This window comes from Phascolarctos cinereus, unplaced genomic scaffold (genome assembly GCF_003287225.1).
Source record: "Phascolarctos cinereus isolate Bilbo 61053 unplaced genomic scaffold, phaCin_HiC Scaffold_1;HRSCAF=81, whole genome shotgun sequence".
Lineage (NCBI taxonomy): Eukaryota > Metazoa > Chordata > Mammalia > Diprotodontia > Phascolarctidae > Phascolarctos > Phascolarctos cinereus.
Window position 1 is genome coordinate 241,569,358 of NW_027555514.1, and position 24,754 is coordinate 241,594,111.

Consider the following 24,754-nt stretch of genomic DNA (forward strand, 5'->3'; position numbering starts at 1 on the left):
CAAGTCATAGAAGGCTCATTAGAACTGACATTGATTAGATAATATATTTAAGCCATTCTTTCAGTCTTTGAGCACTATATAAATGGCAACTATTGTTATTGTGATCAGTGATAGTGGACAGATTACTGAAACTGATGGAATTTCAAATCTTTGAAGTACTGACATTTTATGAAGACACAAAAAATAAAGCCAACTATATTAAATGCTCTGGTTCATAAGGGATCATCCACATAGACATATATACACACATGCACACACATTTTTGTGCATGTATGTATACATGTTTATCAACATGAATTACCTATTTTCAAAATTTTGGAAAACTATAAAAGAGACATTAAAATAATACCAATCATAACTACATAATTCTTCAAATGATTTAGAAAGCCTATCACAGGATCTTACAATGTCTCAGAATCATCATCATAAATTGTCCCTGTATACTAGATATCAGGAAATGCTGGTTCATAGAAAATTCTACTTGTCAAATTAGGAATAAAGAATAATTTCCTGTACTATGATTAAAAAATATGCAAAATCAAAACACAGATTTTTTAATAATTAAAATTTAACTAAACAGAACAAAAACTTGACTTACTATATTATAGTTCTACATCAAAATGACCATAAAATACAAATTTTTTGAGAATAATGAAATTAACTACAAAGACACATTTTTTTCTTTTTTCTTTTTTCTTTTCTTTTTTTTTTTGGCTAGGCAATGGGGTTAAGTGACTTGCCCAGGGTCACACAGCTAGTTAAATGTTAAGTGTTTGAGGCCAGATTTGAACTCAGGTTCTCCTGAATACAGGGCTGGTGCTCTATCCAGCCCTGTCCCTACAAAGACACATTTATCATTAATGATGATAATTTCTTCCTCTATGAAATGTTATGTTCCACTTATAGCCTTATTGTGTATGTTATGCAAAATCTGTTACATTAATAAGTTAAATTCACAAAGGTTTTTTGAACAAAATTTAAACTTTTGCATTTGCTAATTTCAAAATAAAAACTTTACACAATAATATATTTATTTAAAATTCACAAAGAATGACCCACAGAAAAAAACATTCTATATGTATTACTAGGAAAAAGAATTATGCATTTATCATAAAATGGTGACCAGATTTAGGATTAGCTATGGTTAGTGAGATCATTGTCTCCAAGAAAATGTGACTCAAATGGTTTCATACTTATAACAACCTACATTTTTGTCAAAATATTCATTTCAGAATATTATGGTTAATTTTCCTTAACCTACTTTTCTGAAAATATTTAGAATGCATACTATGTACTTATGATAGCTGATGATATGACTAATTAAACTACATTTTAATTATTCCAGTTTTCTTCCAAAATATTTAGTAGTGTTTCTCTTTTATCTAAATCCTAACACTAATGATGAAAATGAATAGTACTTCAAATGTTAATGTTTCTGGCTCAAACAAACCACACTATATGTATGCCACTTTCTTGGCATGGGAGTGGCAACCATACTCTTCATTTTACAGATGAGAATAGTGACGCAAAGGAGATGAGTGATTTATATAGGTCACATTAGAATTTAGCCTTACTCACAACTAGTTACTTTTCCACTTGACCAGACAAATGTTATTTTAGGGCTATTTAAGTTTTTTAATTTAGATTATTTTAACATGAATGAATTCAAATTAGGAACTTAATTTTTTTCTCCTTTCTTCCTTTTTCTCTATTTCCCAAGAAGGAATAATACATACAAGATAATTTAACAGAAAAAGACCACAAAATGTTCAACCATTAAAGTATGTTACATTTGCATTTGAGCCATTTACATTGTTTAAAATATCATAAATTTATTTAATTATATTCTTTTCCATTTTCTATTTATACCAACCTGTCACATATGTTCTATAAATACACATCAATGCACTCTCTAATAATCAAATGGAGCGTTCTTCCAACTTACCTCTTCAATTTATGTATATGAATAGAATGATGAACTCCTGAAGAGAGAGACTGGATTGGTCAGTCCTCTAATTAATTAGAGTTATATGGTAATAGCCAAAGGCACATAATTTGGGGTTGTATGCCTTTGCACAACAAAATTTAGAGCTTTATAAACTAAATCTATATACAAATATGACATTTTTATGGGCATCCCTTCATGATCCTCTATCTTATACAGTCAGTTCTAAGGTGATTGCAGCCAATAACAAAAATCTAGACTTATATTATGATCTCCTTTTACATAGCCTTTCATTCATTTAATATTTTTAGCATATTCAATACAAGTTGCACTGTTTTATTTACTCAAAATTCGTTGGAGAATTATTCAGGAGGTAGGAGAAGGAAACTGGAGAGGCAGAGATATAGAAAGAAGAGCAGAAGAGAAAGACAGAAATAATTGACAACAGAGACATTCATATGCATTTCTTTCTAGATGGAATTTTCCCATTGACAATGATAAAAATGAACTCCAGACCATCTCCGCTGTGTTCAACAAAACGACAAGCAGTACAGTTGCTTCAGCGTCTCGCACACACCCACAAACACAGCCCTTGTTCTAGAAATATTCCCCTTTCCAGACACAATATCTTTTGAAGAACTATGTGTATGAGGATTGAGAGAAGTCCCAGAAAAATAAGATATTTCATACTACCTCACATTAAATTTGTCTCCCATTTGAAGTTTTCAGTGCGGGCAAACTTTCATTTGTGCACTTTTCAAAACTAAATCCCCCAAGAATTCCTTAAGATAGTAATGAAATCTTCATCATCTGATATTCCAAAACTTAGTCCTTCATAGTAATCTTCAAATTCACAGTATAACACTTCACGGGGGTGACTACAGGCATTCTCTAGGGTTTCTATAAATGAAGATTTAATTTCTTCCTCTGTTGCACAACCTGAAAAACAGGAGTGGCTATAAAACAATCTTCTGAAGAATTGAATAAAATGCATTAGCTCTATTAAAAAAATTACTTGATCAGTTTATGAAATCACACTGTTAACAGCTTGAGATTATACATTAAACTACTGTCCAATTTATTTCAACATCTTCCCCATGAACTATAATTTATTGGTGATTGGAGGTTGCAAGGGAAACACAGGGAAGAAAATTCACAAGTGATGTTTATCAGTAAATATTTTAAGGGCTATTTAAAAGCTTTCAGTAAAGTTATTGCTGATTATACCGAGGTAAAATAATATGAACTCTATCCTTGGTTGGGTTTTTTGGGAGGTGGAGTATATAAGGAATACTCAATTTCAATTGTAAATGAAAGAAGAGATGTCTGAAAAGTTCCAATGATTTATAGACTTTTCAGAACAGCATGATCCATTGTGTAATGGATATCTTTAGACATTATTAAACTATTTATTCAAAAGACAATTGAAAAGCTTTGTGGAAATAGAAAACGAAGTACTAATGTATACTTTACAAGCTTAGGAAATTCTTAACTGAATGAGCTTCTGCTTGGCTAAGATTGTATTCAGTATTAATCTATTAATAAAGACTTTACAATCTAGGGTGAAGAACCTTCTCCCACTGAGAGTCACTGAACCATATTCTCAAAGAAAAATGATAGATGAAAAAATACATTTTACACATATTAGAGGGGAAGGGGGAAGCAATCAAGAGACACATACACACACAAACAAAAAAACAACTGGACTGGGTTCTTGTGTTACAGAAAGATAATTTTCCATTTATCTGGATTTTTTTACATTAAGAAAAGTAAACACAAAACATAAGACTATAGTTAATGAATGAAACAAATATTTATATCTCTATTTCAGTTTTGTATTACAGTTAAGGGAGAAAGAGGAGGAAGAGACAATGGAAGGGGAAGTAAAAATGAGGGTTTTGGAAGAGAAAATACACAGCCCAGGTGGTAGGAGAGAAAGAAATGAAGAGAGAAAGACAAAGAAAGATTCAGAGAAAAAAGAGACAGAGAGAGAGAAAATGTGACAGATGAAGAAAGAGCTTTGGTATATATGACAGAGAGAGAGAGAGACAGAGACAGAGACAGACAGAGAGACAGAGAGACAGAGAGACAGAGACAGATAAAAGAATACCTGGAATCCCAGGATTTTAGTCCACCCACTTTGACAAAGAGAGGGAAGTAGTCTGTTAAAGTTAAAAGAGTACAGGACATGGGATCAGATGACCTGGATGTTTGAACCTGCAACTTGCTGTGACTTCAAATAAATCACTTAAGCCCTCTGGGACTCAGGTTTCCTCCTCTGTAAAAGGATATAATTGGACTTACAGAACTAAAATGTCCCATCCAGCCCTAGGTCATGATGGTGCAAGTCTCCCTAAATTTCAGTTTCCTCTTCTGTATTGATAGACACACATCTGTGTTCTGTAAAATTGTTATGATGACTAAGATATCATACATGAAAACACTTTGTAATTAAAAAGCATCATAGAGAAAGAAATTAAAGGTTTAAGACAGACAAAGGAGCAATAAAAACTATTTGCTAATAATGACTGTTTATTTAGGTAAATCTAGACAATCAGCAAAGTTGCTTATTAAAACAATAACTTTAGCAAGATTGCAGGCAATGAAATAAACCTCAAATTGAAAATATTTCTGTATAAAAATGACAAAATCCCAAAGGCTATCACCGAAAGGGAAATACCATTCAAAATGTCTACAAAATGCTTAAAATAGTTGGCAATCAATCTGCCGAGCACAAAAAACACTTGTATACATTCAATTAAAAAGTGCTCCTCAAAAAAGTAAAGAATACCATAATTTAAGATATTCCATGTTCATGGCAGGGCCATGCCAATACAATAAAAATGACAATACTACCAAAGTTAAATAATAGTTTTACTGCTATACCAGTCAAATTATCAAAGGGATATCTTCATAGAACTTCTTTAAAATAATAAAATTCATTTACAGACACAAAGATCTAGAATATCAAGAGAAACAACTTTTTTGGGTTTTTTTGTTTTTGTTTTTTAGGCAATTGGGGTTAAGTGACTTGCCCAAGGCCACACAGCTAGTAAGTGTCAGGGTTTGGTCTGAGGCCAGATTTGAACTCAGGACCTCCTGACTTCAGGGCAGGTGCTTCGTCCACCACGCCACCTAGCTGCCCCTAAGAAACAACTTTTTTAAAAGTGAAAATGAAGGACTAGCACTTCCAACTATATTATATATAATAATAATATATATAATATAATTGTATATAATATGATATATACTAATATATCATCAATAATATATAAGATAATATATTAATATAATGTGATATATTATATTACAATTATATTATATAAAATAATATATAATTATATGTAAATAATATTATATTATAATAAACTATCTTATAAAGAAGAAATCATGAAAAACATTTTGAAACTGATTAAAAATAGAGGTTGAAATCTATGAAACAGCCTAGACAAGGGATAATTGGAAATAATAGAACTCAATTACCTTGAAAAGCTTAAAACATAAATTATTTAGGAAAGAACATCCAGTTTGATAAAAACTGTTGGGAAAACTAGAAAGCAATCTGACAGAATTTAGGCTTAATCTAATTTCCAAATCACTTAACCTATCTGCCTCAGTTTCTTCATCTTTAAAATGAAAATAATAATAGCATCTACCTACCAAAGTAGTTGAGCAGATACAATGAGATATCTGTAAAGTACATTGCAAACCTTAAAACCTATATAAATGATAACTTTTACAAACCATAAAACAACTTATGTTTGATATAGAATCTCTCTTAATATCCCTATTACAAGCTCAGTTTATAAAAATAGAATGACAAAGCCACAAATATTTTACTATATTTTTAAATTAATATAGTCTAACTAGTTAACCAAATGCTGATGATATTAGAAAGCTGGACAAAAAGGATTGTAGTACCATAGATATAGAATTGGAAGGAACCCTAGAGAGTCCAATGCCTTCTTTTTATATAGGAGGGAACTGAGACACAGAGAGATTAAGTGACTTCCCTAAGGTCACCATCATAAGGTGGCAGGGCCAGGTTTCCAACCCATCTTGTATAATCCCAACTTTTCCAACCACAATATAATGCCACAAATATTAAGTTTGTGTGTGTATCTTAAAAGAAATCTATATCTTGAGTAGTTTTTTTTTAACGTCTGTGTCTTAATATAATAATGAAACAAAAGGATGAAAATGTCTTTTTCTTAAATTAGTTCCACTTGCTAGGGTGTGCAACAAATACATCTTTTAGCAGTGTTACTTAGTTTCAAGTACTTTCTTCCCAATTACAATTTATAGAAGAATCTTATAATTTTAATTTTCAAATTTTGAAATAAGATTTGCCTTTTGTCACCTGCAACTGAGATCAGGCTTGGCTGATTTGTCTTAGAGATGAGCAAATTTCTGATAAATGAGTATCTTATTCTGCCAATAATGTTTTCCAGTGCCATTAAGCAGAAATTTATTTTGGAAATCTGATTTCTATTATGCCCTACAGTTTTTTTTTCCTTTGAAGGGATATTTAAGTCAAAGAATACCAAATAGTTTCCCAGAAACTAAGTGAAAATGTTGTATAAAAGTTTTAATTTGTAAATGACTGTTAACTATAAACAATTCATATACTGGAAAAGTCTATGAGTAGATTACTATTGATAATATATGAGATGAAAAGTTTCATTTTGCATTTTTTCCAGTTTGAAGATATAATAACAGCAAAGTCCAATATATGTTCTTTCATGTATTAAAGAGAAAAAGGGAAAGTCTTTTTTTTCCCTAATTAATGGCTTACAGATATCCAAAAATATAATTATGAGCCAAGTTTTAGAGGAGGTAGATTTTGAAAGAAAGACAAAATGTTTGAATCACCTATCTGAATCAAGAACAAGAAGAAAAGATACTAAATAAATTTCCAAATAAAAGCAGGTTATTTTCATCATTGAAGTCTCTATTGTGGCCAACAAAGATACCAAGACGTAAACCCTTGGAAGGAGGAAGAAAGAAATGGATAAATGGAGAGAAAGGATAGAAGGTGTAAACATGGTAGGATAGACAGCTGAAAGCAGTAACAGGCTCATTTAGCTCTGAAAGGAGTGGTTTGAACAATCCAACTTAGATTAGAACAGGAACAAAAAGCTGAAGGCCAGAATCAAATGACATAATTTGATAAATAACTTACGTATGAAAGAACTTTGCCAACTTTAAACTACTACATTAATACTAGCTTACTGGGGCAGCTAGATGGCACAGTGGATAGAGCATGGGCCCTGGATTCAGGAGGACCTGAGTTCAAATCTGGCCTCAGACACATAGCTGTGTGACCCTGGGCAAGTCATTCAATCCCATTGCCTAACCCTCCAAAAAAATAATAAAATACTAGCTTACAGCATAATTCAAAGTCATGACTTTGGACATAACTCTGATGCAAGTATTGAATGCCATCATACCTCTTTACTACTACATGGTTTAAGAGAGTACCACATTGGTCCCAGAGAGTAGAAGTAGCTCTCAATTAGGACCAAAATGACATCACTATGTTGGGATGCTGACCATGGCTGATCAAACTAATAAGAGCTCGGAAAGCTCACAAAAAGGTCAAAGTAGCCTCATAAGATGAATGGAAGCAGATTTTTTTTTCCAATGGAAGGAAAACCATCTTGACAATTAAAGATTTCCAGGAGTGAAAGCAGAGACTATATAACCATTTTTTGGAGCTGTTATAGCTTTTGTTTCTGACATAGGTTGGGATAGATGACCCATCAGATCTCTTCTAATTCTGACATTCCAGGATAATAGATTACAGCAATCTCCATGAGGGGAAAAAATTCGGTTAATTTTGTTTTTCAGCACATCCGAATGTTCATTCACATGGGCTATAGCCAGATTCAGTTAAGTGGTGGAGTGGATAGAACACCTACCCTAAAGTCAAAAGACATATAAGATTAAATACAGCCTCAGATACTGATATCTCAAATCTTTGAATGCGGTTCTTGTAACAGGCTGAATCTGTTTTCCAAGGACCAACCTAGATAGTGACACAGAGGCCCATCACCAGTAGACTAGACACCTAGTGATGAATTCTTTTGGCCAAGTGAACCCATGAAAAAAGAAAAAAAAATTAAATGGTCTTGAGTGCTATGCAGCCCCTTCTGCTTCTGCAGTGATAGTAGCAGAGTGTTGGGAAATGGGCCAGATGGTGTTTGGAATCACATTATTTTTAGATTGCTTATAAACTTCAATTTGATTATTGATACTCTGGATGAGAGATTCTTGTTCAATCACTAACAAGTGGACATATTAGGAGAAGAGCTAATTCATAACAATCTTGACATTCTTGCTGTAAATCAGGGGTTCTTAATTTGCAGTCCATAGACTCTCACTATTTCATCTCTTGAAAGGATTCATGGATAAATATCGGGGTCCATGAACATGTAAGCAGAAAAAAAAAATGACATCTTTTTTCACTAACCTCTAACCAAAATTTAGCACTTCCTTCATTTATAAATATAAGTAACAAATGTTCTTATAAAGGGTCCATAGATTTTTATCAGACTGTTAAAAGGGTCCAAGATATACAAAAGGATTAAAAACCCTTGTCATAGATGAAGCCAAAAGAAAGAGAAGGTTCAGCTGAGGATGGCTCACAAGCACTCCTTGGAGAAGCAAAGAAAGGAGTTGGCATAGTGGGTTTTATCCTACTCCCAATGACTACAAAAATATTATAGGGAACATTTGGTCCTTATCACATACTGCAATATGAATTATAAATATTTATTTTTTTTAAAAAAGCTACTGTAAAAATAATTGCAGCTTATACACCAACATCAGTTGCTGAGAATAAAATGGTAGAAAAATTCTTAGAGAAAACTTGACAATACTCACCAAAATCAAATTAAAATCCACTGGTAATTGGTTACTTCAATGCAAAGGTGGGAAAGAAGGATGTGGAAACTATATATGGTAAAATGTGGTTGAAGAGAAAGAAATGAGAGAGGCCAAAGATTTGTAGATTATACAGAACCTTCGCTGTTCTGTATAATGTCAGAACATTTTCTTCAAAAAACAAATGGGTAGGTATTGGACATGGTGAGCTTCAGATAATACCACAAAGAACGAAATTGTCTACCGTAGATCAGATGTAGTAAATTTGATGCACAGTGAGGGAAGAGAAGAGTGATTGGCCACAGTAATGCACATGGAAGTAAAGGAAACACAAGAATTAAAAAAGGATTGCAGTCTGGGGCCACTTAGTATAGGACCTACTAGGCCTGCGTAGCTCAATAATTAGACCTTAAAGAAAATCAGTGCATAGTAAAATAACTAATGTTCCTAATGATGACCAAATGGTTGGTTCAAATTCTGACTCAGTCATTACCTATAGGACCTTGGACAAGTGACTATGTCCCTGGGCCTCAGTTTCCTTATGCACAAAAGGAGGATTTTAGATTGGATAACATCTAAGTTGAAGATTCCTAATCTAGGCCTACTAACAAGTTGGTTTTGCTTGTTTGTTTTACTATTTCAATACAATTGGCACATAGAATTACCCTGTAATCCTATGTATTTTATTTTATACATTTGAGAAAAAAAAAACATTATTCTGAAAAGGGGTACATAGGCTTCCCAAAACTGTCAAAGGGATCCAGGACACAAAAGGCTAATAACTCTACTATAGGTCTTTAAAGTTGTATATCATATGATTCTATGACCCAAGGTCATTAGGATAATGTTAAAAATCTATAGTTACATTTGGTGTTTAATGAGGCAGAGATTTATATATTTTTTAAAGCTTTCTGTCCAAAATGCTAAAAAAAAAATGAAAAGGCTATTAATTAAAAGAATAAGCTTCTGTTATCTGGAAAATTCATTTATTTAAAATATTTCATTCCCTGGTGATACTAGATTAATAAGGCATTACTATATAATGATCTTAGGAAAGCCAATTTTACAGAAGACTCTAAGTTATATATCTTATATTTGTGAATTTTATTTATAATCTGCTTCACTTTGCCCAAGACATTCTGGGTCAATTCTAAAGGACTTATGTGTCTGGGTAAGAAATCACTTGTTCAACCTGCCCTCTCCTCATATTCAAGGGACTACTTCAGTTCCTTTCAGGTTGGTTCAGTCTGCTTCAATCTGTTCATATTAAATACAGGGATGCTATTTTTCTATGTGGGAGCTCTATATTTTTCTATGGTGGGTAATTAGCTATAGCAACCAAAAAATGGGGGGGGGGGCGGGCAATAAAGGAAAGCTTAGTTGTCTCCAAAGACTCTCCAACAGAAATCTATGAAAATCTGCTCCCATCAGTCTCTCCTTCTGTCAGGCCATATCACTCATACTTTGGGTGCTTAAATTTCTACTGCCTCTGGGATAGAAAAGTTTTAATAAGTATGCCTTTGCCAATATTCCTTTTCCTCATTTATCCCAGACCTGGATAATTCAAATTAACAAGTCATGTAACAGGAAAATTAGGTGTTTTTGTTTAAAGACTCCTAAGAAAACTTTCCTGTTCTTGGTGACTTTGAGTGACATTTTCACCACAGGTAAGTCCTTGAAAGGACTTCATTATAACCAGAGAGCCCTGGTAGCCTCATAATGTGTGCTAATTTCCTAGATTAGAAGATTCCAAGTTCTTTGTGATGGGATAATTAAAGAAGAGGAAGAGGGGTTTTAGGTGTACTGTTCTCTCTCTCTTTCCTTGTCTCTCATCCAACCTTTAAGCCAAACCATTTTTTTAAGAAACAACAAGGACCTCTACTCATTTAGGGACTAGATGTCAAGTCAAGATGGTTGATGGTCCAAGACAAAAGGACTTAAAACCTTCTCAAAGTGTTTTCCCAAAAGGCCAATACATATTTTCCCCTGAAATGTCATCATCTTTGCACTTAAGTCAATCAAAAAGTCAAAGACAAAATTCAATTTGGTAATAAGATAAACTACCTTGCATCAAATTTCAGGTTGCAGGTAAACAAAGTTGATGTGACTTGAAATAGGACAATGAGAAAATGGGACCATAATTTGCTTTAAACTTCTTTACTCAGTTTTATAGCTTGTAACCTCATGTTTCAAAGCATGATCCAAACCAGTTCTAAGTCTGGGATTAATAGAGGAAACCAAAACAATGACAGTAACTCTTGTTTGAAGAATGAAAAAGAGGAGACTTACAACCTGCATGTTAAAACTATCATATAACTAGAGCTACTCATTTAGAGGAAACTTGAGTGATCATACACATGCATCCTTATAAGTGACCATTCTTTCTTTTCCACCTGATCCTTCAATAGTAAGGTAGAGAGAAGCATTTATCTGGGTGTGCCCAACTTTACTGTCTACTTTGTTTTTACTTAACTAACTTTCTGACTAGCTAGTTCCCCAACAGAAAATAAAAGATTCTGGACTAAATAGATTCTAGAATAAAAGGTTCCAAATAAAAGAAAGGCAACAAATATCCTTTTCAGAGAATTTCAAAAACAGAATGGGCAAACATAGCCTCAGGTGCAGACTAAGAATATTAACTAACAATGAATTGCAACAAATTTTAAAACATATGAATTAATTAAATAACAATGAATTACAACAAATTTTAAAACATGTTTTTATAAACAACAACCTAGAAGCCAGATGTATTTGGGCTTATATCACTCACCTGATATCACATGAGGGTGTTTCTTTGCACAGTAGCATTTTCTGATATCTACCATGCTCACACTGCCAGTTTTGGTGAAGTCCAATTTCATATAGGCCTAAATAAAGAGAGAAGGCTACCAATTGGCATGAAATGCCTGGAAATAGTAAGTAAATGATCTTGTCTTTGCTTCAGACAAGACATTCCTAAAGTACCGAAATGGCATTTAGGGCAGGAGGCATGGTGGGTGCAGCAGGAAGAATCTTGAACTGGAAGTCAGGAAATCAACATGCCAGTCTGGGCTCTGCCTAACTGCACCTATCCACACTTTGGGAAAGTTTCTAAATCTCTGTAGACACTTTAGTTCCCTCATTTGTAAAAAGACAGAATAGGACTAATGTCTAAGGTCCCTTGTAGATCTAAGATTCTATAAATTATGTAAATAGTTTATATAAATTTACTTGTAAGATGTGTAATTAGAAAAAATGAGATTGTAAATATTGTGTAAATTATTTAATGGCATCAATTTTTTTGTTGTTGTTGTTATTGACTTTGTTTTAGTAGCATCCGACTCTGTGTCCCCATTTGGGGTTCTCTTGGCAAAGACACTGGAGTGGTTTGCCATTTCCTTCTCCAGATCATTTGACAGATGAGGAAACAGAGGCAAACAGGATCACACAGCTAGTAAGTGTCCGAGTTCAAATTTGAACTCAGGTCTTCCTGACTCCAGGCTCAGCAGTTTATCCACTGTATCACCTAGCTACCCACACAGTATCAATAATAATAGTTTCTGTGCTCAACCCAACTTTGAATAACAAAAGAGGTTTTAAGGATAGAAGAAACCATCTTCTATCAGTTACATGGGGAATGATAATATTCCCATTTTTCAAATAGCAAAATAGGCATCTAGACTTGCACAAGATACCATCTCAGAAAAGCCACTGCTAAAACAAAATTCTACAAATCACAACTGTGTCCTTTCTTCACTCTGCAGAGGAAGCTAGATGGTACAGTGGATGAAGTACTGGGTCTGGTGCCAGAAAGATCTGAATTCAAATCCAGCCTCGGACACTTACTAAGCTGTATGACCCTTGGACAAATCACCTAACCTCTTTCTATCTCAGTTTCCTCAACTGTCCAATAAGAATAAGACTAGCATCTACCACACAGGGCTGTTGTGAGGACAAAATGAGATCATAATGCCTGCCACAGAGTAGGCACTTACTCAATGCTAGTTCCCTTCCTACTCCTTCATTAAGAAATGCTACAATGCATCTTCTCAATCGGCCCTAGGTCAGAAGAAGATCTAAGGAAACACTAGGAGAAGGAACAGAGAAAAAAGCAGAAGCAATAATCACACTTGCTAGCCCTACTCCTGCTGCCAGATGGCAAGGTGAAGGAGCAGAATGGGGAATTTCAAACTCAACAATAGAAAGATGGGGTGTTAGTCTCCTGGGTAGCTATCATCCTACAAGTGGTGAATGGATACACCATTCATTGTAAGTGTTTTCCTGGTCAATAGGATATAGATTTTTTTTTTCAGCCTGGGATTAATATCCCATATAATTGCCCAGATAAGTACACTCTGGAAATTACTACCAAAAATCATAACATTGATCACAGTGCCTGCTTCAGTCAGGGCTTGGTTGTGCCTGTTTAATTTCCCTACTTGAAGAAGATAAACAATCAACTCAATAGAGAAAAAAAAAAAGCAGTAATGGGAGGAAGAAGGCAACAAATCCAGAATGTACTTGTCTGTCATCAGTCCTTGGGCTATGGTAATCATAAAACAGCTTTCTGGAAAAAGTCATTTTTAGCAAGAATGAATCAGAGGTGATTTCCTAGAAAGGGGGTGGGAGGGTTGATTCTCTGATAGCGACTGAAATAGCAGTTGAAGAGGCCAGAGTAAAGTCAAAGAATATCGAATCAGAAAGGCCCAAATTAGAATCTAATTGTACAAAAGAGCAAAGATATCCAGGATTTTTAGAAAAGAGAAATGAACCTAAATTTGATCAACGCTTACTTCTATTATTAAAATGAAGCAAGAATTGTTCTTCAAGTAATTAAATGCTCGGGCATTATTTGCTCTTATCATACTGTTTTAAGGACTCTTGGAAATTGTCTAGTGTAGGCCTAGACCTTTTAAATGACATGCCCAGGGCCACACAGAAAGTGAAAGAACCAGCATTATAGCTAAGGTGTGTTGACTTAAATATCTAGTATTCTTTTTCACCATATCAGCAACTAATATGTAAAATTAATTTCAAAATCTCTTTCTCTTTTTTTAAGTGTGTCTCTCTATCTCACATGCAGGTTGGAAATATAGCAGTCAGGGGGCAGCTAGGTGGCACAGTGGATAGAGCACCGGCCCTGGATTCAGGAGAACCTGAGTTCAAATCCGGCCTCAGACACATAACACTTACTAGCTATGTGACCCTGGGCAAATCACTTAACCCCATTGCCTAGCCAAAAAAAAAAAGAAAAAGAAATATAGCAGTCATTCAGTAGCCCAACCCCACTGCTGATTAGCTTGGAAGCTTTGACATGCAATGTTTCTAACCTGGGCCAATATGCCCTTCCTTCAGTTGCTGGTGCCCTCCTCCCTCTTCCAGAATCTCGCCATATCCATGCCAAAGTTAGGACAGACAACCAATCAGCCATAACCCTCAGAATTCCTGAGCTCAAGTGATCCACCAGCACAGATGCCCTAAGATTAAAAGCATGTGCCACCATGCCAAGCCCAAATTCTGCTAAGAACATAAGGATGTTTAGCTTCTTTTTAATATCTATCTTAAAGACTCTTGTGAGAAGTTCTATCACAAACCAAAAAGAAATAAGTAAAATATGTTAATTGATCAAAATACGTAACAAAGAATCTAATTCTGTACTTGACAAAACCATTTAAAAAGATTATTCTAAACAAACTTACTTTTCGAAGAAATGTCTTTCTGTATTCATTCATTTCACCAAAAATGGCACGTTTGAATTCTCCAAAATCAACTTGATCATTACCATTGATATCCAGAATTAACCACAAATCTTCAAAGTCCTAGAAATTAAAATCAGTAAGCTATTTAATTTAAAAACTACATTTAAAAAGTCATCACAACAAAGTCTAACTAATTGCAGCTAGTGGTAAGCAAGTCACTTAGCTCCTATGGGATCAAAAGATATGAACAGTTTTCAGATGAAGTAATCAAAGTTATCTATAACCGTATGAAAAAAAAATGTTCTAACTCATTACTAATTGGAGAAATGCAAATTAAAACAATTCTGAGGTACTACCTTATAGCTGTTAGATTGGCTAATAGCAGAGGAAAGAAAAATGACAAATGGTAAAGGGGATGTGGGAAAAATGAGACATTAATGCACTGTTGGTGGAGTTGTGAACTGATTCAACCATTCTGCAGAGCAATTTGGAATTATGCCCAAAGTGCTATAAAACTATGCATACCCTTTAGCCTAGCAATACCACTACTAGGTCTGTATCCCAAAGAGATTAAAACACCAAAAGGAAAAGGACCTATATGCACAAAAGTATCTATAGCAACTCTTTTCTGGTGACAAAGAATTGGAAATTGAGGGGATATTCATCAATTGGGGAAAGGCTGAATGAGTTGTGGTACATGGTATGTGATTATGATGGAATACTACTGTGCTATAAGAAATGATGAGCAGGATGCTCTCAGCAAAACCTGGAAAGACTTACATGGGCTGATGCAAAGTGAAATGTACTGTGTACAAAGTAACAGCAATATTGTAAGATAATCAGCTATGAATGACTTAGCTATTCTCAGCAATACAACAATCGAAGACAACTCTGAAGGACTTATCATGAAAAATGCTATCCATCCCCAGAAAAAGAACTGATGATGTCTAAATACAGATTGAAGCATACTTTATTTTACTTTCTTTATATTTCTTGAGGATTTTTGTGGTCTATGTTTTCTTTCACAGCATGACTATTATGGAAATGTTTTGCATGACTATACATATATAGCCTACACCAAATTGCTTGCTTTCTCAATGGTGGAGGTGGGCCGGGGGGAAGGAAGGGAAAGCATTTGGAACTCAAAGTTTTAAAAATTATTATTAATAATTGTTTTACATGTAACTGGGGAAAAATAAAATACTAAATAGATCCCATGGAGACTCTTTAATTAAAAAAATATTTTGTGATGCCAGTAACTATTTGCCACTTCAATTTATCTATTTTATAGCTAAAGTTTTATTCACAATAAATTCATTTTGATCTGTGATAGTTAAGATACACAAGTATGTTGGTTAATGGAGAATTTGAATGAATCTTAACTTTTCATGCATATCAATGATCTATAATTTATGTGTAATGAGACTAATCATGAACTCTCTCCTCTCCCATGTGCCATGATTACAGCATGTCTAATTGGAGTATGCAGGGAACTGAGCTGGGCTCCCTTGGCCACTTACAGTGGGTCACATGTACCCTGAACTCAGCTCCATGAATCTTTGAATGTTCTTGCCTGAGCTCATGGTGGAGGGGGTGATTCACGATTATGCTTATCATGACCTAAAGAAATATCACTGTATCATCAACACTATATCTTGATAGATCCAATAATAAATAAAATAATAAATAAAAATAAAAATAGATCCAATTTCAGTCATGTAAAAATCAAAATCGATAAAATTGCGCTTCTGGTTTTAATATAAAGTGTTTTGAAAGTATGCTTAAATTCATCTTCTATATTGATTCTTCCACCCACATAATATTAAGACTACCAGCTTTCAAAAAATTGGAGCGCAATAGCACACATCCATTAAAACAGGATTAGATTATTTTCTCTGAAGACTTAGAAGGCAGTTCAGCATCTTGCAGATATGTCACAGCATATCAAATATCTTTGTATTAAAGACATAGATGTGGATAAAGCGTAGTTTGGAATAAGTTCTTACTGACCCTGGCATAGACACCAGAAGGAGCATTACAAAGAAACTGTGTGAGGCCAGCTAGATGGCGCAGTGGATAGAGCACTGAGCCTAGATTCAGGAAGACTCTTCTTCCTAAATTCAAATCCATCCTCAGCTAGCTATGTGACCTTGGGCAAGTCACTTCATTCTGTTTGCTTCATTTTCCTCATCTTTAAAATAAGCTAGAGAAGGAAATAGCAAACCACTCTAGTATCTTTGCCAAGAAAACCCCAAATGGGGTCACAGAGAGCTGGACACAACTAAATGGCCAAACAACAGGGGCAGTTAGGTGGCACAGTGGATAGAGGTCTGGCCTTGGAGTCAGGAGGACCTGAGTTCAAATCCAGCCTAGGACCCTTGACACTTACTAGCTGTGTGACTCTGGGTAAGTCACTTAACCCAGATTGTCTCACCAAAAAGCAAAAACAAAAATAAAAACAAACAAAAAAAGTGTAATATCAGGGGGTGGGCAGAAAGGAGAGAGACAGAGACAGAGAGAGAATATAAGCATTTATATAGTACCTGCTATGTGGCAGATTACAAATATCTCACTTGATCCTCACAACAGCCCTGGGAGGTAGGGGCTGTTATTACCTCCATTTTACAGTTGAGGAAATTAAGACAACCATAGCTTAAGCGACTAGCCCAGGGTCTCACAGCTATTTATATCTGAGGCTGGATTTGAACTCAGGTCTTCCTGATTTTAGGCCCAATGACCTATTCACTGTGCCACAGAGTTATCCATTTATCAGTGTATTTCTCACTTGTGCCATTCATCTATTTACAAATTGTCAGTTAGTAGTGAATTCTGGTTAATTTAAGGCAAGATAAAATTTTACTGTATGATTTTCTAGCACTTAGCAAGGTGTTTTGTACCTTGTTGTCTTTCAGTCATTCAGTCATGTCCAATCATTCGTGAACCTGTGGACCCCAGCACATCGATGTTGTCCATGGGGTTTTCCTAGCAAACATAGTGAAGTGGTTTGCTTCCCCAGTGGATTAAGGCAAACAGAGATTAAGGTACTTGCCCAGGGTTGCACAACTAGTAAGTGTCTGAGGCTGGATTTGAACTCAGGTCTTCCTGACTTCGAGTCCAACACTCTTATCTACCAAGCCACCTCGCTGCCTCCTATGTACTTAATAAATGTTTTTTTCATTTATTTACAAAATGCGATCTCGGTTAAATTTCTCTGTTGAGTAAATTTTTCCTACCAAATCCAAACCATAAATTGTACAAATCACAAGAAACATTGCAAAAAAAAAAAAAAACAAAAAAGAAGCCCTCAAATTATCTAGCCATCCGAGAACTTCCAAGAACTCTCGAAAGTACAAATGCTTTCATCCACCGTAAAGCCCTGCTATCTCAGCTGGACCCTCACTGCTGCTTACCAAACTTTTACTCAACTCTCACTGGTTCTCTTTCACACCGTCTAAAATCATTGTTCCAAATTTCTTCCTCTTTTCTCCAAACCTGACCCTATTCTTGAGGATTCTGTAACCTCCCACTTTCCTGAGAATATCAAAGCCATGTGACATTATAGAATAGAATTGCATCTTAATTCAAATCCTGATTCTTCTACTGGTTACCATGGGCAAGCCAGCTCACCTCTACATCCCAACATTTTCTCATCTGTGAAACGAGGATATTAAACTAGATCAGGGGTGGGGAACCTGCGGCCTCGAGGCAACATATGGTCCTCCAGATCCTCGAGTGCTGCCCTCTGTCTGAATCCAAACTTCACCGTGAGTTTCACTGTGAGGAGGTCCCCACTCCTGGACTAGATAATATCTAAGGCCCCTTCCAGCCCTAAATCCTTTGATCCTATCATTTACCTTCTTTCATTCATCAAATTTTTTTCTACCTTCACTTGTTATTTCTTCCTTTCCTTTTGCCTCAGATATTGTTACTCATAGTCAAATGATCAATAATCAAATGATAACATCTGCAAAATGCTTAGCATAGGACCTAGTACATAGTAGGTACTTAACAAATGCTTGTTACCTTCCCACCCCTTTGCTAAGGCTAACACTTCCACCTATTCCCTTGATCTCAAACTCTTCCCTTACTCCTCCAAGACTGTGCTCCATAAATCAGTCCACCTTTTTCATATGATTCTTCCGTTTCTAATTTTTCATTGGCTCCTTCTCCTTTGCTTAAAATCCTACTCAAGTCTTAACTATACTTTAAAAAAATTCCTTCCCTTTACTTTCTTATTTGCCCCTTCCCTTACCCTGACAAACTTATCAAAAACATTGACTAAAACCTACTTTCTCATCCTAGCAGGCAGCTAGGTGACTCAGTGGATAGCATGCCAGGAAAACTCATCTTCCTGAATTCAAATCCAACCTCAGATATTTACTAGCTGTATGACTCTGGGAAAGTCACTTCACCCTGTCTGCCTCAATTTCATCATTTGTAAAATGAGCTGGAGAAGGGAGTGGCAAACCACTCCAGTATCTTTCCCAAGAAAACCCCAAATGGGGTCACAAAGAGTTGGATATGACTGAAAAATGACTGAACAACAACTTACCTATACTTTAAAACATTTATTCACTCTACTCTCTTTCTTGTCCCCTCGAACTCTTACCTATGTCTTTATTCCCTTACACTGACAAACTTATGAAGAGTTGCCTCCACTCACTCAACTCTCAGTTCCCTGCACCCAGTCCTCCATGTCCACCACTCTGCTGAATACAACTAGTTACCTGCAAATTGCCATATCTAATGATTTTTTCCCCTTTGATTTTGATCATTCTCAACCTCTCTGCAGCAGAGAGTACTGCTGACTCTTAACCTTAATTCTATTTTTCCTCTCTTATGTTTTATTCTTTGTCATTGGGTCAATGAAGAGAAGGAAATATTAAGTTGATGTAAACTATCAAATGCATTAATAGAATATTTTTGTCTAAATATTTTAAGAAAAACAATAATTATCATAACCGTTTTCCAGATGAGGAAATTGAAGATTGAAGAAAATAAGTAATTTGCTTAATTACCAGAGCCAGGCCTTGAATATGTACCTATCTTGACATCAAGATCCGGCGTTTTCTACAATTCTGTTCTTCCTCTCAGCCGACAGGATGACTCGGGGGAATTTTTCGTGAGAGTAAAACCATGAGCAGATAGGGAAAAAATGACCAAATTTTGCCAAAGGGACACAATGCTATCTTTGCTCCAGCTATTCCTTGTATGGTACCATCACAATGGATACAGTGCTCAGGTTCTCAACTCAGCATGTTGGGTGAAAATCTTGTGTAAGACAAAATTCTCCTTGAAAAATCCTTTGCAACACCCTAAAATGCAGTATGTTATCATTTGTGGCTAGGAAGGGAATAGAGTCAGTCTCTGTCAGAGTGCAGATGATTCTGAGATTGTTACTAAGGAAACAATTAAATGCAAATTTTATTTCACAATATCCAGCTGAGCTTTTTGAGCAGGAGGAGGGAACTAGAAATTACTCATATCAAAAAAAAATAAAAAATAAAAAAAAATAAAAACAAAGAAAGACGTAACTGCAAAATTGATAGGGAAGTGGGGAGGGAATACTCCTGAAAAGGTTTCACCTAGAAGTTATTAGAGAAGGAGCTCATCTATCCATAAATGACTCTTCTTGTTTTATTGGGTGGAAAGACAGAACAAAGTCAAAGGTAAAATATCATAGCTCCTTTGAGCTGACCAGGAATACTGGCAAGGCCAACTCACACTGTCTTTCTCAGGAGATTTATCAACCCAACCAATCAATTAATAAGTATCTATTAAGTGGGTGTCTACTATGTTCTGACTGCTAGCTGGCATACAAAGACAAAAATAAAATATTCCCTGACTTTAAGAAGTATTCTTTCTGTAAAGAAAACACACAAACAGTACATACTTTATCACATGTATTCATGTGAATATATGCAGGCATATATTTATTTAAGTACATGTGTAGCATAAATGCAATGCATGTGTAGGTTATATACATGTGTTCATATGCGTACATATGCAAATATATTTATATATACCATGCTTGTATCTGACCACAGAATATGTGTCATATATAATGCAATATATAACATTACATGTTCATATTATAGTTATTATGTTATATAACACATGTTTATACTGTAAGTATATGCATGTATTTTATATATGTGATTATCAGTGTATGTACATATGTATAAACATGAATGTATGTGTATATACATATATTATATATGTATGTGTATATATACATATATGTGTGTGTGTGTGTGTGTGTGTGTGTGTGTATATATATATATATATACACACACACATGTAGTTATGGGGAGGAGGATGAGAAATAGTAATAAATCCAGGATGCTTCCAAGGTTGTAAGTCTGAGGGACTAGGAGCATGGTATTGCCCTCTATAGTAACAGGGAAGGTATGGACAGTGGCAGAGAGTATGATTTAGAGGGAAAGATAATGACTTCAGTTTTGGATATGTCGAACTTAAGATGTCTTTAGGACATCTCATTTGAGATATCTGAAAGGCAGATGGAAACGTGAGATTGGAGGTCGGTAGAGAGGTTAGGGCAGAATAGGAAGATTTAAGAATCATCAAAATACATATGGTACTTAAATCCATGGGAGCTGATGAAATCACCATGTGAAATACTATAGAAGGAGAAGAGAAGAAAGGAGGGTCCATGGCAAAATCCTGAGGGGTACTTATGTTAAGAAGGTGTGATTCAGGTGAAGATCCAACAAAGGAGACTGAGAAGGAAAGGTTAGATGGGCAAGAGGGAAAAATCTAAAGAAAAGACAGTACGGAGGAGTAGAGTGAAAAAAATGTGAAAGGCCACAGAGAAGCAAAAAGGAATGGGGATTGAAGAAAAGGTCATTAAATCTGGCAACAAATAAATCACTGGTCACTTTGGAGAGGACAGTTTCAATGAAATGGCAAAGTCAGAAGCTGGATTGTAAGTGTTTATTAAGAGAGTGAGAAGAGAAATGGGAGACACCTGTTGTATTTCTTCAGCAGCACCAGTATAGGAATGAAGGCAGCAAATGATGGCAATGATCCAAGGATGATAAAGGGGCCAAGGATTCAAGAGAGGAGGACAGTACAGAGTTGAATTGGTTCATCAACAAGTCAAGACAGGGAGAAGAGGAGAGAGTGGCTAATGGGGGGACAATGGCCTAGAAGAGAATTGAGGAGTAAATTTAGGGATTGAAGGTCACGATATGGACAAAAAGTTTTGTAAGGGAAGGCAGAGAGAGAGAGGAAAAGTCAACAGGTTATGGTTGGATAAGAGGATTTTGAAATTCTTGAATGGGGAGGTGGTACCTTTGTGGGTGATGGCAAGACCAAGGGTATGACCAACTTTGTGAATGGTTGAGGTGTGGTGGAGGCATGGGAATAGGAGATGGAGAATCATATATAAGAAATTAAGAAGGCCAATTTGGCTGAACAGTAGTAAGTATAAAGGGGTGAAGTAACAGACTGTGGGTATGACAAAGAGGAGATTCTAAAACCACACAGCAAGGAGCTCATTCTGTAAGATACCTGGTGATCTAAGACAATGGAAAAGTGGCTTCGCATCTCCCATTTCCCTCCCATCCTAGGACATGAATGCATTGCAGAGAAGGGCAGGAGGAATTGCACACATCAGTTAAATTGGCATTTTCTACTCCCCTCTTCACTTTTTTTCTCCTTAAGCATCTAGATGAGTACACCAAAGTTAAATGAGGAAGAAATGACTCATTAAATGTGGTTAATTCTGCTTCATCCTTCTTCATCTCCTGAATTCCAACATGCCTTTTAAAGCCTAACTCAAATGCCAACTTCTCAATTAGGCCTCTCCTGATTCTCTCTGCAGATAGCCTTTTCCCCTTGACCTTTACATTGCACTTTGTTTTGCCAGATCACGAATACATTTTTATATGTACTATTCTGTATAAGAATTATGTGTGTATGTGTCTTATTCCTCTAGTAGACAGTAAGCTCCCTAAAAGCAGTGACTATCTGCAGCCTCAAGGCCTCATGCAGCCCTCAAGGTCCTCAAGTACAGCCTTTTGACTGAATCCAAACTTTACAGAACAAATCCTCTTAATAAAAGAATATGCTCTGTAAAACTTGGACTCAGTCAAAAAGCTGTGCCCATAGACCTAGAAGGCTGCACAGAGCCTCGAGGCTGCAGGCTTCCCACCCCTACCTCTGACCTAAATTTTGTACCGTGTTCAATGCCAATATCGATGCTTAGCACACAGCAAGCACTAAATGTTTGCTGAATTGAATTCCAAGTATGGGACATATCTAGGAAACAGTAGGAACAGTTTTGCTAAAGTGGAGAGCATGGAGAGACAGGGAGGTTTGGCAACAAAGGCAAGATGGAACCAAATAGCAAAGGGCTTGGGATTCTAGACCCAAAAAGCAATAGTCGATGAGGCAGGAGAGAGGGAGGCACTGAATATTTACCAAGGAATTGTTGATCAAGGTGAATCCAGGGAAAGAATAGCAAGAGAGCCTTCTGGGGAAAGCCTGGAGTCAGAGGTCAGTTAGGAAGGAGATTGCAATAGTCGAAGTATGGAGGTCATGAGGGACTGAACTAGATAGTACTGAAAATGGCAAGGTATGGAAAGGAGGGATTTCTCCAAAGGAATAACAAAGACGGTTTTTTTGTTTCGTTTTGTCTTGTTTTACCAATTTGATCAAGCAAGTGGGAGAATTGAAGAAGAGAATGAGTCTAAGAAAGACAAAGATGTCCCAAAACTACACAGATCCCAAAAGAAGGAATGCAAACTGCATTTCTGCTGGACATACCTTTTCAGGCACCTCTAAGTGAAATACTTTTAGGGCCTGTTTAAAATCCTCCTTACAGAGAAGACCATTCCTTTTCTTGTCCAAATGCCGGAAGTATTTTCCCAATCCTGTTAGAATACGAACAGCTCTTTCATGTAATTTCTCTCTTAATAGATCTGTTCAACAAGAAAAGAGAGAAAATGAAAACTAAACTCTTTATTCAGGAATAAATCAAATTGGAGTTGACTTTTTTTTCCACATGAAAATGACATGGTCAGAGTAACCCATATAGAGAGTAAATAATAATAGTTGACATTTATATGGCACTTACTGTGTGCCAGTATTTTTTTATTATTGTCTCATTTCATCCTCACAACAACCCTGGGAGGTAGGTGCAATTATTATCCCCATCTTACAGAAGAGGAAACTGAGGCAAGAAGAGGTAGAGTGACTTGCCATGGCTCACACAGCTAATAAGTTTCTGAGGCCATATTTGAACTTAGGTCTTCCTAACTCCAGGCCCAGAGCTCTGCCCACTGTGTTACCTAGCCTGATATTATATGAAGCCAAAGGGACATACAGACTTATAGATAATAGCAGTCACTGCCCACACTGGCTAACTGTTGACTATTTCTATACTACTGAAGTAAGGTACCTGTTTGCAAAGTTTGAAGGATACCACATTTTTACTACAGAGGCTCAGTTAAGCCATCTAGCAAATAAACCAGAACTGTAGCACCACCCTGTGGCAGAAGTTTTATTGTATGGTTTGGAGAAGGAAAGGTGAAAAAAAAGCAATGGATTGCTTTATCAGTGTATAAACCTCCTATTTTTTTCTCTTGTGGCCAAATACTACCATTTCTAGTCTCACTACTTGGATGCTCCCAAACAAGTCATTTGAAAGAATATCCATGATGCTATGTTGATGGTATTGATAGTTCTACAAGACCTTGAAATCCTTAAATCAGTCAACCAGAATTTACTTATACACACCTACTATGTGAGAGGAATCAATGTTACTTCTATACAGTCATGTTGGAAGGATAGACGATATGGATGAATTTAAAATAATTTTCCCTGCCAAAATCTATCTAGGGTCATGTTCTTAGTTTCTTCATTTTTTCCTCCATACCCAGTTGACTTCATTTACTTTAATCTTTAAGTCAACATGCTACTTTATCCTCAGGAAATAGGATACAAATAAATTTCTTTCTTAACAAATTTTGTCTAACAAGTTAAAAGTAAAAGACTGAAAAAGAAACTGCTAGCTATAACTGGCAAAACACTTGGTTTGATTTAGATAATGAATCTATGGCTGTGTATCTCATCACATAAATAATAACAAGGAATACACTTGGGTTCATTTACCAAAAGGTGACAGTTCAAGTCTCTGTCCACCGTTCCAACTATCGCTCCCAAACTGAGATGAGTCTCAAACAAAAGGAGACACACCTTTCTAAAGCAAATGAACACTTTT

The 24,754-nt window shown here is 35.7% G+C and overlaps 1 protein-coding gene across 1 annotated transcript in view; it reads right to left on the minus strand.

Moving 5' to 3' along the window:
- Nucleotides 1-747: 747 nt before the first annotated feature.
- CAPS2 (calcyphosine 2) overlaps nucleotides 748-24,754 on the minus strand; it is a 59,334-nt gene continuing 35,327 nt past the window's right edge. Inside the window, exons 15-18 of the mRNA XM_020968900.2 lie at nucleotides 23,299-23,453; nucleotides 14,509-14,628; nucleotides 11,601-11,697; nucleotides 748-2,884 (exon numbers count right to left, since the gene is read on the minus strand). Coding sequence (XP_020824559.1) covers nucleotides 2,709-2,884; nucleotides 11,601-11,697; nucleotides 14,509-14,628; nucleotides 23,299-23,453 — 548 coding nt within the window. The 3' untranslated portion in view covers nucleotides 748-2,708. The remainder of the gene's footprint in view (nucleotides 2,885-11,600; nucleotides 11,698-14,508; nucleotides 14,629-23,298; nucleotides 23,454-24,754) is intronic.